Here is a 15,016-nt window from a genome sequence, read left to right as displayed (position 1 = left end):
CATCCTGGTTCTTTTCATTTCTTTTTTTGCTGTCCAGGTCCGTTTGTCACAGAACATCTGAGATTTTTCCTGGTTCTTAGATTCAGAATCTAAACAGCTTTTTCTTTGAGACAGTTTGGCCTTTGAGATCGACGGCAGCTGAACGTTATTTTTTTCTCTGCGTTTTGTTTACTTGTTCGTGTGATTAAGACATTAGTAACACCAGCTGCAGGCTTGTCAAGTTAACAGTTTTAAAGAGAATCCATGTGGCTTATTAAAGTTGGGGATCCAGTAGAGAAGATGGTTTAATGTTGTGAGATTTAATGATGCACTGTTTGTTCTGGTGGTACTACTAAAAATACCTTGTAATTTTTGTGTTTGTTTTTAAATGGCCTGTGGCTTGAGATTGGAGTTATTGTGTCTGAAACTGATTATTTATTTAGGAGGAATCTGAAAGAGGAAACTTTCTCATTATACTGAAAACAAGTTTAAAGTTGATTAAAATATGCACAGATGAAACTTGTCAGGATTGTAGAAGTGTACATATTTTACAGCCTCAAATCTTCGAGCATGTTTTTGTTTTTCCTTCAATAACTTAGATTTCTTTCTCCCGTGAAGCTTTTATTTGTTCTAAAATACTCAAATACTCCAGTTGTCAGTCTTGCTCTTTTGAAGTTTGTCAGAAATTTAAACACCTCTGTACTCAACTCCCATCATTTCATCTGAGCATCTGTACATAAATAAACCAAGACATGTTCATCTTTTCACTGACTGTGGACACGTTTTTATTTTTTATTCATCGATTAGAAACATAATGGCAAGTTTTTGTAAAGCTTAAGTATCAAAACCATCACAAAATTACACAATTATATATATATGTATTTTTGTTTGTTTAAATTTAAGTAAGGCATCTTTGTACAATACAATTATATACACTTATTTTACTGCACAATTTGATGTGTGTGTAGACAGTTTGGTTTATTACATAACTAAATAAAGGGATTAAATAGTCATAAAAATAGTATTACTTATTAGTATTAGATTAATAATCCTTCGTTTGAGTTAAAGTTTTTAAGCCCATATGCCATTACTTTTGTGTCTGACAGCAGCAACTCTGTTGTAATCGGAGGAAATTGGTCTAAAACACTGAATTCCTGTCATTTATTCAGTGAATCAAACGTCATGTCGTAGTAGCATTTCCGGTGGTGGTTTTAAAAATAAAAGTCTTGCGGGTCACTGAGTTTATGCTTCGTAACTGTATATGAGGATGATCTCTGCACTTTGTATGTCTCTTCCTCACATTTTCATTATTAAGTTTTTAGCTTATGTAATTCTAGCTACTCCACAATCATTTTGTCATTAAATAATATACATATATATTTAGATTTTCAAAAAAGAAGAAGAAGAAGAAGCAGATTTTCAGCCTAAGATGCCCTCTAGCGGACAGAAAAGAGAACTACAACAACAAAACTACGGCGATGCCGTAACGTTTTCAACATGGATAGTTGCTGCTCAGAGGTTATTACTAGCACAACTCGTGTAGCGTGTTATATGAACATGGAGAGTGTAAAAGTGTTTTGTTTCGCTTCCATTAGTGATATTTTTAACATGTCGCCACAAGCTAATTACGCTAGCAACGCATACGGAAGTCAGCGTTAGCTGTAGACAGTATGGAAGCTAACGAGTAGTTAGGAAAGTCTCATTTTAACGTCTTTAACGTTATAATGTTGTCTTAGTGAACGACAGGAGTCTAATTTGATCGACAGTCAACTCATTTAAGTCTAACCTGTCAAACCAAGGAACGTACACAGTGAATTTAACGTTGATTTTGTCATTATTTAATCAAAACTCTGCCCCCCTGTGGCCACTACAAGTAACTGCTCAAATAGTAAAGATAGACGTTGTAGCAGCACTTCCGGTAAGAATTTCACAATAAACTTTTAAAGCCCATACGCCATTACTTTTGTGTCTGAGGGCGTTTAAAACTTTGTTGTGATCATTTTAACCCTTGTAGAACATTTAGTGTAGTTCACACTTCCTGTACCTTCCAAAAACTACCAGTTTGATTAGGTTTTCAAGCTTCAGTTTACTGAAGTGAAAAGCATTCTGATTCAGAATCACAGTCGAAGTCGCCGCCTAGCGGAGACAACGAGAACTACAACAAAATAAAACTGTCATGGCGGCGGCCCGTCACTGGGAAGCGTGCCGCATGTCTCAGCTCACTAAGTGTGACTTTTCAGAGCAACATAAAGGAAACATAGAGGATGTAAGAGGCGTTTTATTTTGTCCCGAGCTTCCTTTTTAACAAAGCGCTGCATCTCGCCAATCCCCTCACTGGCTAACGCTAGCTACCTACAAGTAAGTTAGCTGTTGGTTGACAGCAGCAACGTGTTGTTGAATGGTGATTAACATTCACACTGGTGTCCTAGTCTATAACAAAAGTAAACTCAGTGTTGTAATCGGAGAAATTAGTCTAAAACACTTTAACTTGTCAAACCAATGAACGTACACAGTGAATTTAAACGTTTTGTCATTATTTAATTGAAGGTCTGCCCCCCCTGTGGCCACTACAAGTAACTGCTCAAATAGTAAAGTTAGACGTTGTAGTAGCATAGAGAAGATTGAAGCAAGGCGTCTGGACTTGTAGAGTTTTCTAGAAGACGTTTCGCTGCTCATCCAAGCAGCTTCATCAGTTCTAACTGTTTGGTGGGGAAACATGGTTTATATGTGGTTACAGACCTATGTGGGTGGGTCTGGGTAAAACTTAAAAAACTTAAAAACAATAGCACTAAATGTTTCCATACTTACCTGTGATGTTCTGGCTGACTGGGCCAGGTGTGTCTAACGACTGGCTAACGACTATGAAACTGCCGGAGGGGGACTGGTTGACAGCCCTTTGTTCTTGCTGTGAGTATGTGCAAACTTCCTGGGAATGGATGGAATCACTGCATTGTATGTGGTAGAAAGATGATGTCTGAGGCCACCACCTCTGTTAAGGGAAGGTTTTTCCAGTTTAACATAGATGGCTTCCTTGACTCTTTCATACCACCTTTCCTCCCTGTCTAAAATGTGAACGTTGTTGTCCTCAAAGGAGTGTCCTTTGTCTTTGAGGTGGAGGTGAACAGCTGAGTCTTGTCCTGAGGAGGTGGCTCTCCTGTGCTGAGCCATTCTTCTGTGGAGTGGTTGTTTAGTTTCTCCAATGTACAGATCAGAGCATTCCTCACTGCACTGGACTGCATATATCACATTGCTGTGTTTCTCCCTGGGAATCTTATCCTTCGGGTGAACCAGTCTCTGTCTCAGTGTTGTCATAGGTTTGAAATGGACCGGGATGTCATGGTTGTTGAAGATCCTGCAGAGTTTCTCTGATACTCCTGACACATATGGAATGGAGATGTTCTTTCTCCGCCTGGTGTTGTCCTTCTTCTTGTTGTTGGGGGGTCTTGTTTTTGTGGCTTTGATGAGTGCCCACTTCGGGTAGCCACATGTTTGCAGGGCCTTCCTGATGTGGTGTTGCTCCTTCTTCTTCCCCTCTGAGCTGGTTGGTACAGTTTGTGCTCTGTGCTGCAGGGTCCTGATGACTCCCAGTTTGTGTTCCAGTGGGTGGTGTGAATCAAACAACAGGTACTGGTCCGTGTGTGTGGATAACAACATCAAGTTCACTCGCGAGGACACCAAGGACAACAATCTGGCCTTCTTGGACTGCACAGTACATATTGAGGAGGACAGGAGCCTCAATGTGGAAGTGTACAGGAAACCCACACACACGGACCAGTACCTGTTGTACTGTACCCACCAGCTCAGAGGGGAAGAAGAAGGAGCAACACCACATCAGGAAGGCCCTGCAAACATGTGGCTACCCGAAGTGGGCACTCATCAAAGCCACAAAAACAAGACCCCCCAACAACAAGAAGAAGGACAACACCAGGCGGAGAAAGAACATCTCCATTCCATATGTGTCAGGAGTATCAGAGAAACTCCGCAGGATCTTCAACAACCATGACATCCCGGTCCATTTCAAACCTATGACAACACTGAGACAGAGACTGGTTCACCCGAAGGATAAGACTCCCAGGGAGAAACACAGCAATGTGATATATGCAGTCCAGTGCAGTGAGGAATGCTCTGATCTGTACATTGGAGAAACTAAACAACCACTCCACAGAAGAATGGCTCAGCACAGGAGAGCCACCTCCTCAGGACAAGACTCAGCTGTTCACCTCCACCTCAAAGACAAAGGACACTCCTTTGAGGACAACAACGTTCACATTTTAGACAGGGAGGATTTTAGCCAGAACATCACAGGTAAGTATGGAAACATTTAGTGCTATTGTTTTTACGTTTTTTAAGTTTTACCCAGACCCACCCACACAGGTCTGTAACCACATATAAACCATGTTTCCCCACCAAACAGTTAGAACTGATGAAGCTGCTTGGATGAGCAGCGAAACGTCTTCTAGAAAACTCTACAAGTCCAGACGCCTTGCTTCAACCTTCTCTACGTATGATGACCTGGATGACTGAGAATCTTCATCAACATGTTGTAGTAGCACTTCCGGTAAGAATTTCAGAATAAATTTTAAAGGCCATACGATTACATTGTTTGTGTCTGATGACGTTTAAAACTTTGTTGTGATATTTTTAACCCTTGTAGAACATTTAGTGTAGTTCACACTTCCTGTACCTTCTACGAGTCAGTCCCCTCACTGGCTAACGCTAGCAGATAAATTAATGTTAGCTGTTGCTTGACAGTAGCTACGTCTTGCTGTATAGTGATTAACACTCACAAAGTAAACTCGGTGTTGTCACCGGACTCATTTAATTTAACCTGTTAAAACAACAAGAGGACAAAATGAGTTTAAACACTGAATTCCTGTCATTTATTTAGTAATTGAGACGTCTTGTCGTAGTAGCACTTCCGGTGGAGATTTTAAAAATAAAAGTCTTGCGGGTCACTGAGTTTATGCTTCGTAACTTTATATGAGGATGATCTCTGCTCTTTGTATGTCCCTTCCTCACATTTTCATTATTCAGCTTATGTGAAAAAAACAGACTGAAAACATACAGAAATGTTTTATAATGTAAATATAAGCCCTGCAGTGATACAACACTCCACGCTGTGTGAAGTCATCCTGACATAGATCTTGTGTTTCAGATGTTGTCCTCGGTGCCTTGGGAGGGAATGGATGGACCCCCACATCACTGTAGATCTTTATTCAGGTATATGGACTGTGGCGGATCTCTGTAGCATGGATGAAGACCAGCGTGAGGTTAGATTCTTTTTTATTATACTGGTTAAATAACTTTGGTGCTTTTTGACCATGAGTGCCAGTTTATGTCAGTAGATTGCAGAATGATTTATTCTCGCTGCCAGAGCGGTTTTAATAACTCATTCTTTCTATTTATATGTAAGACTGGTGTAAAGCAGTGATTGTTCTTTGTAAAGCTGCCGTCGTATTAAGGGTAACGCTGATATTTTGTTTAATAACATACTGAATATGTGATATATAGAACCACAACTGTAGGACCTAAATTTCGCCACACGAGGGCGCTGTTTCTAATAGCCAGCCAGTTGAGCTAAAAGCATAAAAAGCAACAACCAAAACGAACAAGAACCACAAAAATAACAATCAAGCGATTTAAAAAAAATAAAATAAAAACCACTAAAGGCAATAATTGACTAAATAGCCTTTGAAAAGTCTGCCTAATATAAAGTCGAGCTCACGGAAACGACACAATTCCGCCGAGAAATACGTTCCGCTGACGGAAGACGACAATAGACAAACAGAATATTTACACAGATGATATAAACAGATGATACAAACGTCTTACAGAAATCAAACCAAACGCAGAACAACACCACAGCATCTGTAACTGCATTTAATCTCCGCTGTAACCACACGTTAGCTTCCTAGCCGGCGCCGCTACTGTGCACCGCCGTTCCTGTCCGAGCAGCAACAAGAGCTTGTAACTGTAGTTCCTACCGCCAAAACAACTTCAGATCGATCCCAAACAAAACACTTAAGATGCCCGTAAAACAGAATATTCATCCAGAAATACACGCAGACTTCAACTGCCGTAAACCGACATTCAAATCTGCTACAAAATGCTTTTTTCCCCTATAAAAGACGCTTAAATCACAAAATAAACATTACCGGCTACGCTTAAAGTAATAATCAAATTGAAACACACACCACAAACTTTAAGAGATGTGGACGGTTTAATGTCTTTAAACGTGAAACTATATCTTAAAAACAAACGGCACAAAAAAAAAACAAAGCGTATTAAATCTGTTTTCCGTCTATTAAATGAATACTGTCAAACAGCGACGCCCTGTGGCCATTTTTTAGTAAAACAACAACACTACAGGGGGAGAGGAAATTGGAAGAAAAACAACAGTCAAGCAGCTCTTTTTAAAAAGATTATATATTACAGAAACAAGAATTTAAAAAAAATTACTTACAGACATTATAAAATAATACTTTTTTCTCTTTTTAGCACCATATTTTTTATGTTGAAATGGCTTCAACACAATGAAAACAAACAAATAGTTTGAGGTCATTCTCGCTGGAGAAGGACAGATTTTGTTTGGTTTTAGGTTTTGACCATCCCTCCCCAGTCCTGCTATATAAAAAAGACAAACAAATTAAAAACAAACAATTAAATCAGAGGCCTAGTATGAAATCACCCCATTATTTTAATCTTCACTTCTCATCCCGTGGTAGCTCCCCCTCCCTCTCACAAACGTTCTCTCTTCCCGCTGCGCTCTCAAATGAAACTTTAACAGATCAGATTGTTGTGCATCGATATTGCTTTTTTTAACACAGGCTGACTCAGTGTAGTGTGTTTCTGTGACGCTTTTAAAAAGACCGATGGTGCAGAAACCTGAAACCGACAAACACGTAGCAACGACAAGGAAATGTGACAGAACTGGAGAGTCACCATTTAATCATTACAGTGGAAGCAAAATTTAACAGCACAGTACAGTTTGACGAAAGAAGGGATATTACAATAAAAATATGGCCACAGATTCTTTGGTTGTACAAAAGGAGTTTGGACAGGGCGTGAGCAGAAGCACCATAACGCAGGCTGGCAGTGAGTCTACATCATGTGGCTCCACCTGACCTTCAGCTGCAGGAAATAAATACAAATGAAATACACCACATTTGACTGAAAGATTCATTGGTTCTTGTAATTTTAATCTCAAAGCACCCTGTTTGTTTTAAATAAATACAATAGAATATCACTATTTCTGTACAAATGGAATGTAATGCACATCTTTCCCAGTCAAAAGCTTCATGACATCGTAAAGACTAAAGAAAATGGAGTTTAATTTTGGTATAATTAGCACCTTGCCACACAGTTTCTTTCAGTAAAGCATGTGTTTTATTCACCACTGCAGGAAAAAAAGGGATAAGGGAACCTTGAATCTCATATACATATTTAACCCCTGATGATGTTCTGTGCTCGGATGCTGAGTCATAAAATGTGTCCTGGATGGAAAGAATAATTAAAAGGACTAAGTAAATACTGGACTGGTGTGTGGTAGTGACCCCAGTAACCTGACCCATGATTTAAGAAAAGAATCAGCTCATTTAAAAGCACCAAATAACATGCAAATAACAACAGCGTCACATTTAGCACAGTTTACAGAAATGGCTTTATGTATCAACACGTGTTCTCTCCTGCTTCACTGCATGCAGTTTGTTCAACGGGTTTCTGCTGCTCTCAGGTTCACACACACAAAAAAACTTCCAGTTAACCTCACTGCTTTACACCAGAAGGACTTTTTGAATCACATTTTAGACAGTTAATAAAAGCGATTAAAAACAAATTATTGAAATATGCAGGATCCTGCTGGGATCAGCTGATCCGTCCCCTGCTTCTATCCTGGCTGAAAACTGGTGGCGTTAGTTCTTTGGTTTCTTTCTGATGTAATACGTGAATAGCAACTCTGAAAGCAACATGATTGACAAGTCACTGGATGTTTATATTCACACATCTACACACATTCAGCTCTCACAAAGGCAGCCTGAATGTTTACATGAGTTTGGTGTCTTGGTCTGATCAGAGAAGCTCGAATCAAATCAAATTAAGAATAAACACCTGACAAACACCAGAGCTCTGAACCAAACGTCACAGATGTACAAAGCCACACAGGAGCCTCAGTGACTGTCCATCATGTTGCTTGCAGTGTGAACGAGGGGTTAAAGAAATGAAGACCTTCTTTTGGTAGGAGGAGGGAGGTAGAGCAGGTGACATGAGTGGAAAAAGAGAGAGAGACAGCGGGGAGGAGAGAGGAGTGAGAGGGGGATCAGAGATGGGGTGGGGGGGCGTCAGGCCTCACGTTGCCGGCATGCTCTCTCTCAAGGCCTCGGCCCTTTTTGCTGCTGGTTTTAATCCCAAGAACACTCTCTCCTGGTTCTCCTGGTTCTCTTTTGTTTTCTCCTGGTCAAGCACGCAGTCGATGGTCTCCTCTCCACGAGGTTTATTTATTTCTCTCCTTTTTGACATCCATTAATTGTTGGGAGGATGTTGCGTTCCCCAGGCATGTACTTGAGTGTGAGTGTCTCACAACAGCATCTGTGTAAGTGTGTGTGGATATGTGTGTGTATGTTTTTAATATCATTTACAAGTTAATTTACAAATTACTGGGCATGTATGTTTATCATATATAAGTGTGTCTCTAAGTGCGTGTGTGTGTCTCTGCATGTGTTGTTGTGTGTGTGTGTGTTTTTAGCCTTGGAAACAGACAGGTCCCACTTCAAAGCCAAACTGCTGGTTGCTCTCCCCAAAGTCTGACACCTTGATATCCAGCAGAGGAAGATGCTCCACCTGAGGTGTGTTGATCTCCAGGACTGTCCTGTCAAAGCCTTTACGATACTGCAGGGAGAGAGAGACGGAGAGAGACCATCAGGATGTGAAACACACTGCAGGACACGCCTGTTCAAATGTGTGAACTCACAGAGCAGCCGTCCACCAAGGCCTTGATGTAAGGGTTGGTCTCGTAGCTCAGCACCTCGTCGTTGGCTCCCTGGAGGTGCAGCGCCCTGTTGTAGCTGTTCTTGGTGCTCCGGTCGGCCCAGGCCACTGAGCGGTGGCAGTGGTAGGTGAGGTTCTGGCGGGCCTGGACGCTCAAGAGACGCAGGAAGCCCAGCTGGACCACGCCCACAGGCTCGCCGTTTGAGTCGACGTAGGAGAACTGGAAGAAGGAGGAACGAGATGGACGAGTGACGAGGAGAGAAGAAGAGTGGCAGAGAAAACAGATGGTGAGTACGACAAATAAGATAATTAGACTATGAAGTCTGGCTGTTTGTCTTCATGTCACAGAGGGTCACTAACCTTACTACCAGTGGCAAACTGACTGTACCACGATCCTGGAGTCTCTTTGTCCCAGGAGCTCATCTTCACCTGCCAACAGAACAGCCCACATCACATGCTACAGCCAGACAAGCTCAGTTTGTGATTTTAAATGATGACAATTCTACACAAAAGTATGGTGCTGATGTCTTTTGTGTTTTATCCTAAATGTAACAAAACTGTCCATTTAAGGTGCAGAGGGGAAGTGAGGACACAAACCAACATGACAGGTTTGAGGAGTGTTGCTGTTTGTGTGGACTGACCGTGTTGATGCTCTTGCTGGGATTCAGGCACGTCTCTCCACTAGTGAAATTACAGAAGACCTTCAAGGAGTCTCTGGAGCAGCCCTGGTTGGGGTCGATCCAGTACTCTCCTGCAGAGGGCGACAGAGGGACTCTGTGACCGCTCCCTGAACAACAGAGCACGATGCTGGTGAATTGTTACTTACCGTCTTTGAGGTCGGGCTGGCTGAGGCGCAGGTCCTGGCAGGTGCGGGCGGGGCTGTCCTGGGTGCCCAGAGGGAAACGCATGGTCTCGATCTCTTGTCTAAGAGAATTGAGAGAGCCAAAGATCTCCTCCATGCCCTCGCTGCCCATCAGGAACTCAGTGCCAGTGGCGTCGGATGCAGGCATGTCAGGATCAGACTCAGGCAGCAGCTGGCTGGCATCGATGGAGCGCTTGGACTTTGGACTCCTCTGGATGGGCAGGGGCTGAATAACCTCACCTGGCGGGCCCTGCGGAGCAAATGTTTTTCATCAACAGATGATAAAAGATTTTAGATGATAAATCCAGCTTCCTAAAGAAAGCCTTACAGGAGGTCCAGGAGGTCCTTGTACACCCTTTTCTCCCTTTGGACCAGCTCCTCCCTAAACACCACCAGAAGAGAAAGATGTGATGTGCGTTCTTTGGACAGCAGCATGTAGCATGTGATTCTAACACGAGAATTTTTACTCACACTAGCACCCTTAGCTCCTTTGATACCTTGGGGACCCTGCAAAAGAAACAAGGCTTTACTTTTATGTAGGTTTCAGTTTAGAACCCGAGCCAAGAGGGAGAGACCACAACGACGACAACATGCTGGGATGAAAGAGTGCAGATACTCACAGGCAGACCAGGAGGTCCAGCAGGGCCCAGGGGTCCGGTGCCTCCATTCATTCCCTGTTATAAAACACAGGACACATCCAGCGTGAGGGGATTTTCACACGTTATTGCTGCTGTGACATCTCTGACAGACGTCAAACTTACAGGCTCTCCTTTGGGTCCCAAGGATCCTTGAGGACCAGGCAGACCTCGGTCTCCCTTCTCTCCCTGTTCTCCTGGGGGTCCAATGAGTCCGATAAGACCTGGATGTCCTTTCTCTCCCTTGGCACCGGGGTCTCCACGCAGGCCAGGCAAACCGGGAGGTCCCTGCAGAGGAGGAGAGGAGGCGTTGAAACGAAGAGGAAGGGTTCAGGATGGAGGGACTGAATGTGAGTCTGTGAGTCAAAGTAAAGAAGTTTTGTCATCTTACCAGTGGTCCAGGCGGTCCTTTCTGTCCAGCAGGTCCTGGAGATCCTTGCTCACCCTGAAACACGGTTATCAACACATTTAGGTGTCTTCCATACAACAAACAACGTGACACACACTGTCGCTGTGTGCGCAAAATACTTCACTCACCACTGCTCCTGGGAGTCCTCTGAGACCTTCTGTTCCTGGTTTTCCTGCTGGACCCTGGGGGCCAACGGGGCCAGTCTTTCCTGGGGGGCCAACTGCACCTGGATCTCCCTATAAATGATGAAGAAGATAAAATATTTTGTATCAGAGATAACATACCGCTGAATAACATGCTGAACAGCAGTGGACTCACCTTGGTTCCCTTCTCTCCCTGACGTCCCTCTGGTCCTCTTGTTCCAGCTGGGCCCTGGAATATTAAACATGGAGCAGTGCATTAACATTTAATGATATTCTTGACAAGCATATGAAATATAAGAAAGCAACAAATAATGAGGACGAGCTTACCCTCTTTCCTGGAGGGCCGGGAGGTCCGTTCTCACCAGGAGGTCCTGGGGATCCCTACAACAAACAGGAGGCAGAGTGTGAAGACTCAGGAGACATTTTCTTCATGCCTCTAAATGTGCTTTGCTGCATGTTTTGACTCACAGCTTCTCCTGCCTCTCCGTCCTCTCCTCTCTCTCCCTTGGCACCATCTTGACCCTGAAAATAAATTTAATCAGTGCTCATGTAATGTGTCTGCTGGCACATAATCTACAAAAAAACAGACACTTACTCTGGGTCCAACCTCACCAGGGGGACCAGGATCACCAGGGAATCCAACAGGACCCTGAAATTAGAGACAAAAACGATGTTTACACTTGTTCTGTGTAGCAGTGTAACATGTGTTTACTGTGGGAGTCATACAGGGTTTCCTTTGGGTCCATCGTCTCCAGGTCCTCCTCGTCCTCCAGCAGGTCCAGCAGTTCCAGGTTGTCCAGCCTCTCCCTTCTCTCCGCGCTCTCCACGTGGACCCTGTTGACAGAAACACAAAACTGCGTGAACTCATGCTCATCACCATTCTCTCACTGTTACGATCAGACGCTCAGCGACGCACCTTCTTTCCAGGCTCTCCTACGATTCCAGGTGGTCCGGACTCGCCAGGCTCTCCCTGTGGAGCAAACACCATGCATTTTTATCAAGCTTTTCCTTCTATACATACCATCAGACACAGAAATGTTTCATCAATGCTGCACCTTCTCTCCAAGAGGTCCAGGATTACCCAAACCACCAGGAGGACCTTGAGGACCCTGTAAAGACACATAACACCAATTTAGACAAAGGAATACTTTAAAATGTATCAGTGTATTTGTATTGTAAATAATCTTTAAATACTCACATCAGCTCCACTGGGTCCAGCAGGGCCACGTGGTCCTGGGGGGCCTGGAGGACCCTGTAAACATAAGGTTCATGTTGTAAAGAAAAGTCACCTCATCAGCGATTACGTTAATTATTTGTTCTAGAAACTCACCAGAGGTCCAACATCTCCTGTCTCTCCCTTCTCACCAGGTGGTCCTGGCAAACCCTGCAGGACAGGAAGTTCAACATCATCACTTGTTTAGCTTAGCATCGTAGCATAAGAGTGTAAGCTGCCATCTTTAAAACATCTACATCAAAGATCTTAGTGAATCTGCCTCATTGCTGTTTTTTTTCTACCTGCAGTCCGATGGGTCCTGGGGCTCCTGGGAATCCTCGAGTTCCTTCATCTCCTTTAGCTCCAAAAGGCCCCTGCTGCCCCCGGGGTCCAAGCTCTCCATCAGCACCCTGCACCACAGAAGAAGACGAACAGAGACTACATGTTAATCAGTGAGTTAACTCATCATTATCACAGTAAGCCTGATGTGAAAGTTATGTGTTGTATTTATATGGAGTTTCTACTTACAGCAGCACCGGGTTGACCGACAGGACCCATTGGCCCAGGTGGACCAGGAGGACCCTACAAACGAACAACAACCACCCTGAGCAACTCAACAACAGCGATCATTGTGGTAAGACACTTGATTTAATTTTTAAATCTCAGGGTTAGATTCACGTCACTTACATGCTCTCCTTTTCCTCCCTTGGCGCCCTTCTGACCGTGCTCACCAACCTCACCCTGAAACAACACACATTATTCACTGTTTCTGTGTCAGAGTATGTCTCCTGAGATAGATACTGTACAAATGATTCATGTGACACATTCTCCAGATTCCAGAGCATCTCAACAGAATTAAGAGTCAGTGAACATGTAAAGAAAGTACTTGCCTTGTCTCCGTCCTCTCCAGGTACTCCAATTGGTCCGGCAGGGCCTGGCAGACCCACTGGTCCTTGCACTCCATCACGGCCAGCTGGGCCAACGGGGCCTTTCTCTCCCTGAAGAACAGAGGCAACAAAGATGGTGAATCAGGTGTTTATGTTTAGCTCAACAGAAACTGTATCAGTGCTACTACACAAACTTCCAGAACACTCACAGGAACTCCCTTCTCTCCAGCAGGTCCAGGTGGACCCTGAGGTCCTGGTCTGCCAGGAGGTCCAACAGGTCCAGCAGTACCAGCTGGTCCCCTCTCACCAGGAGAGCCCTATAACGGTATTTAAAGACAGAATTACAGTGCTGATTACTGACTATTTATAAACTATTACTTAGTTATTTTAATGAAAATGTTATTAAAGTGTGACTTGAAACGTACAGCAGGTCCAGGAGGTCCAGCAGGTCCTTCCCCTCCCTTCAGTCCTCCGCCACCCTGGAAGGAAAGACCAGAAAGAGTCGGTAAGAAATTTTCATCTCACCTCAGCTGTACTTTGATCTAAAAAAGTCCCTGTCCAGTGATCATGCAGTATTTCTCAAGGTCAGACTCACAGGAGTTCCAGGCAGTCCTCTCTCTCCAGGGAAGCCTCTCAGTCCAGGGGGCCCATCTTTTCCGGGTCCTCCAGGGGGGCCAGGATCTCCCTTGGTGCCTTCTTTTCCTGAGGGACCAGAAAGTCCCTGTTCTCCAGGTGGACCTGGTGGTCCGGGATGGCCACGTTCACCCATAGGGCCGGTCTCACCTGATGGACCCTGAAGTAGAAAAAGAAGATGGCAGAGAGGTGTAGTGAAAGTGCAAAGAAGACATGATTTACTGGATCAGATAAACTCACCTGAGGTCCGACAACTCCAGGAGGCCCAGGTGGACCCATTTTACCTTGGAAACCCTGCAGGAGACAAAACCAGTAAGTTTTACTTCAATGACTGAACCAACCACAACAAACCATCTTTAACAGGAGTAAAAAGTCAAACTTACAACTTCTCCCCTCTGTCCAGGGTGTCCAGGCAGTCCATCCTTTCCAGGTGGTCCCTGTAATAAAGCATTAATAAAGCCACCTTAACAGAGCTCTTCCAAACAAACGAGAGAACATTGAATATGATCAAAGCTTACAGGAGGACCCTTTGGTCCGGGGAAACCGTTGGCTCCCTGAGGTCCGGGCAATCCCTGATGAGAGGACACAGACATGCAGTGTAAGAACATGTAGAAATATCTTTAGGGTTAGGGTTAGGTTTTTATTGTCTTACGGTTAGCATTGATTTGAATGCATGTGCTAACCAGCAAGACATGCTGTGCTATGATGAGAATGAAGCACTCACCCTCTCTCCAAGAGGACCAGGAGGACCATCACTTCCAGATGTTCCCTGATACACAAAAAACGAAAGATTTTTAATGAGAGATACACTTCACGTCAACTGTAATAGAAAACTTCTCAGTGTGCAGGCAAACCTTTGCTCCTGGCTTCCCAGTGGCGCCCCTCGGTCCTCTCTGCCCTCGGGGGCCCTGATGGTTTCACAGAGTAAATGTCATTAATGAAAAGCTGTCATCAAAACAATGCAGATGTGACGCTGTCTGTGAATGCAGTCTTGTCTGTGCAGATGGTGATTTAACTTCTACTCCTGCTGCACTGTGCAGGTGCTCAGAGGTGAGACAGGAGCTGCTGTTACTCTTTAATAACATGAGGAGACCCCAACAGGAAAACCTAAATAAATAACTGAATGAATGTAAATGTTACCGTTGGTCCTCTTTGTCCTCTTGGACCTGATTTGCCTGTAAGACCCTGAAAAAAAGTGATGATCTACATGTTAGTATCTATCACTGCAGACATAATAAATCAATCTCTCATTCATGCAAAGTCTTGTTTTGTG

The 15,016-nt window shown here is 43.8% G+C and overlaps 1 protein-coding gene and 1 long non-coding RNA gene across 10 annotated transcripts in view; one reads left to right on the top strand and one right to left on the bottom strand.

Annotated features, from left to right (window-relative positions):
• The first annotated feature begins 2,128 nt into the window (after positions 1 to 2,128).
• On the top strand, positions 2,129 to 15,003 carry LOC114426235 (uncharacterized). Of its 9 annotated transcripts, none has more exons than XR_003669346.1 (11): positions 2,129 to 2,337; positions 5,135 to 5,249; positions 8,720 to 9,248; positions 12,379 to 12,453; positions 12,532 to 12,675; positions 12,754 to 12,857; positions 13,134 to 13,255; positions 13,340 to 13,435; positions 13,541 to 13,615; positions 13,695 to 14,055; positions 14,147 to 15,003. It is a non-coding gene; the product is annotated as an uncharacterized LOC114426235 (long non-coding RNA). The 9 variants fall into 9 exon arrangements; XR_003669345.1 differs by having other exon boundaries at positions 13,519 to 13,615; XR_003669341.1 differs by having other exon boundaries at positions 2,130 to 2,337; positions 13,134 to 13,246; positions 13,519 to 13,615.
• The window catches only part of LOC114425967 (collagen alpha-1(XI) chain), a 45,307-nt gene continuing 37,190 nt past the window's right edge, over positions 6,900 to 15,016 (bottom strand). The window contains 33 exon segments of the mRNA XM_075353389.1: positions 6,900 to 8,862; positions 8,945 to 9,181; positions 9,322 to 9,390; positions 9,603 to 9,712; positions 9,788 to 10,073; positions 10,152 to 10,205; positions 10,295 to 10,330; positions 10,444 to 10,497; positions 10,585 to 10,746; positions 10,850 to 10,903; positions 10,996 to 11,103; positions 11,186 to 11,239; positions 11,338 to 11,391; positions 11,479 to 11,532; positions 11,606 to 11,659; positions 11,737 to 11,844; positions 11,927 to 11,980; positions 12,066 to 12,119; positions 12,209 to 12,262; positions 12,341 to 12,394; positions 12,526 to 12,633; positions 12,752 to 12,805; positions 12,911 to 12,964; positions 13,114 to 13,221; positions 13,320 to 13,427; positions 13,536 to 13,589; positions 13,706 to 13,903; positions 13,984 to 14,037; positions 14,127 to 14,180; positions 14,262 to 14,315; positions 14,468 to 14,512; positions 14,598 to 14,651; positions 14,884 to 14,928. Coding sequence (XP_075209504.1) covers positions 8,716 to 8,862; positions 8,945 to 9,181; positions 9,322 to 9,390; positions 9,603 to 9,712; positions 9,788 to 10,073; positions 10,152 to 10,205; positions 10,295 to 10,330; positions 10,444 to 10,497; positions 10,585 to 10,746; positions 10,850 to 10,903; positions 10,996 to 11,103; positions 11,186 to 11,239; positions 11,338 to 11,391; positions 11,479 to 11,532; positions 11,606 to 11,659; positions 11,737 to 11,844; positions 11,927 to 11,980; positions 12,066 to 12,119; positions 12,209 to 12,262; positions 12,341 to 12,394; positions 12,526 to 12,633; positions 12,752 to 12,805; positions 12,911 to 12,964; positions 13,114 to 13,221; positions 13,320 to 13,427; positions 13,536 to 13,589; positions 13,706 to 13,903; positions 13,984 to 14,037; positions 14,127 to 14,180; positions 14,262 to 14,315; positions 14,468 to 14,512; positions 14,598 to 14,651; positions 14,884 to 14,928 — 2,847 coding nt within the window. The 3' untranslated portion in view covers positions 6,900 to 8,715.

This window comes from Parambassis ranga, chromosome 2 (genome assembly GCF_900634625.1).
Source record: "Parambassis ranga chromosome 2, fParRan2.1, whole genome shotgun sequence".
NCBI lineage: Eukaryota > Metazoa > Chordata > Actinopteri > Ambassidae > Parambassis > Parambassis ranga.
The sequence above is the reverse complement of the archived record's forward strand: the minus strand, read 5'-3'. Positions and strand labels throughout refer to the sequence as shown.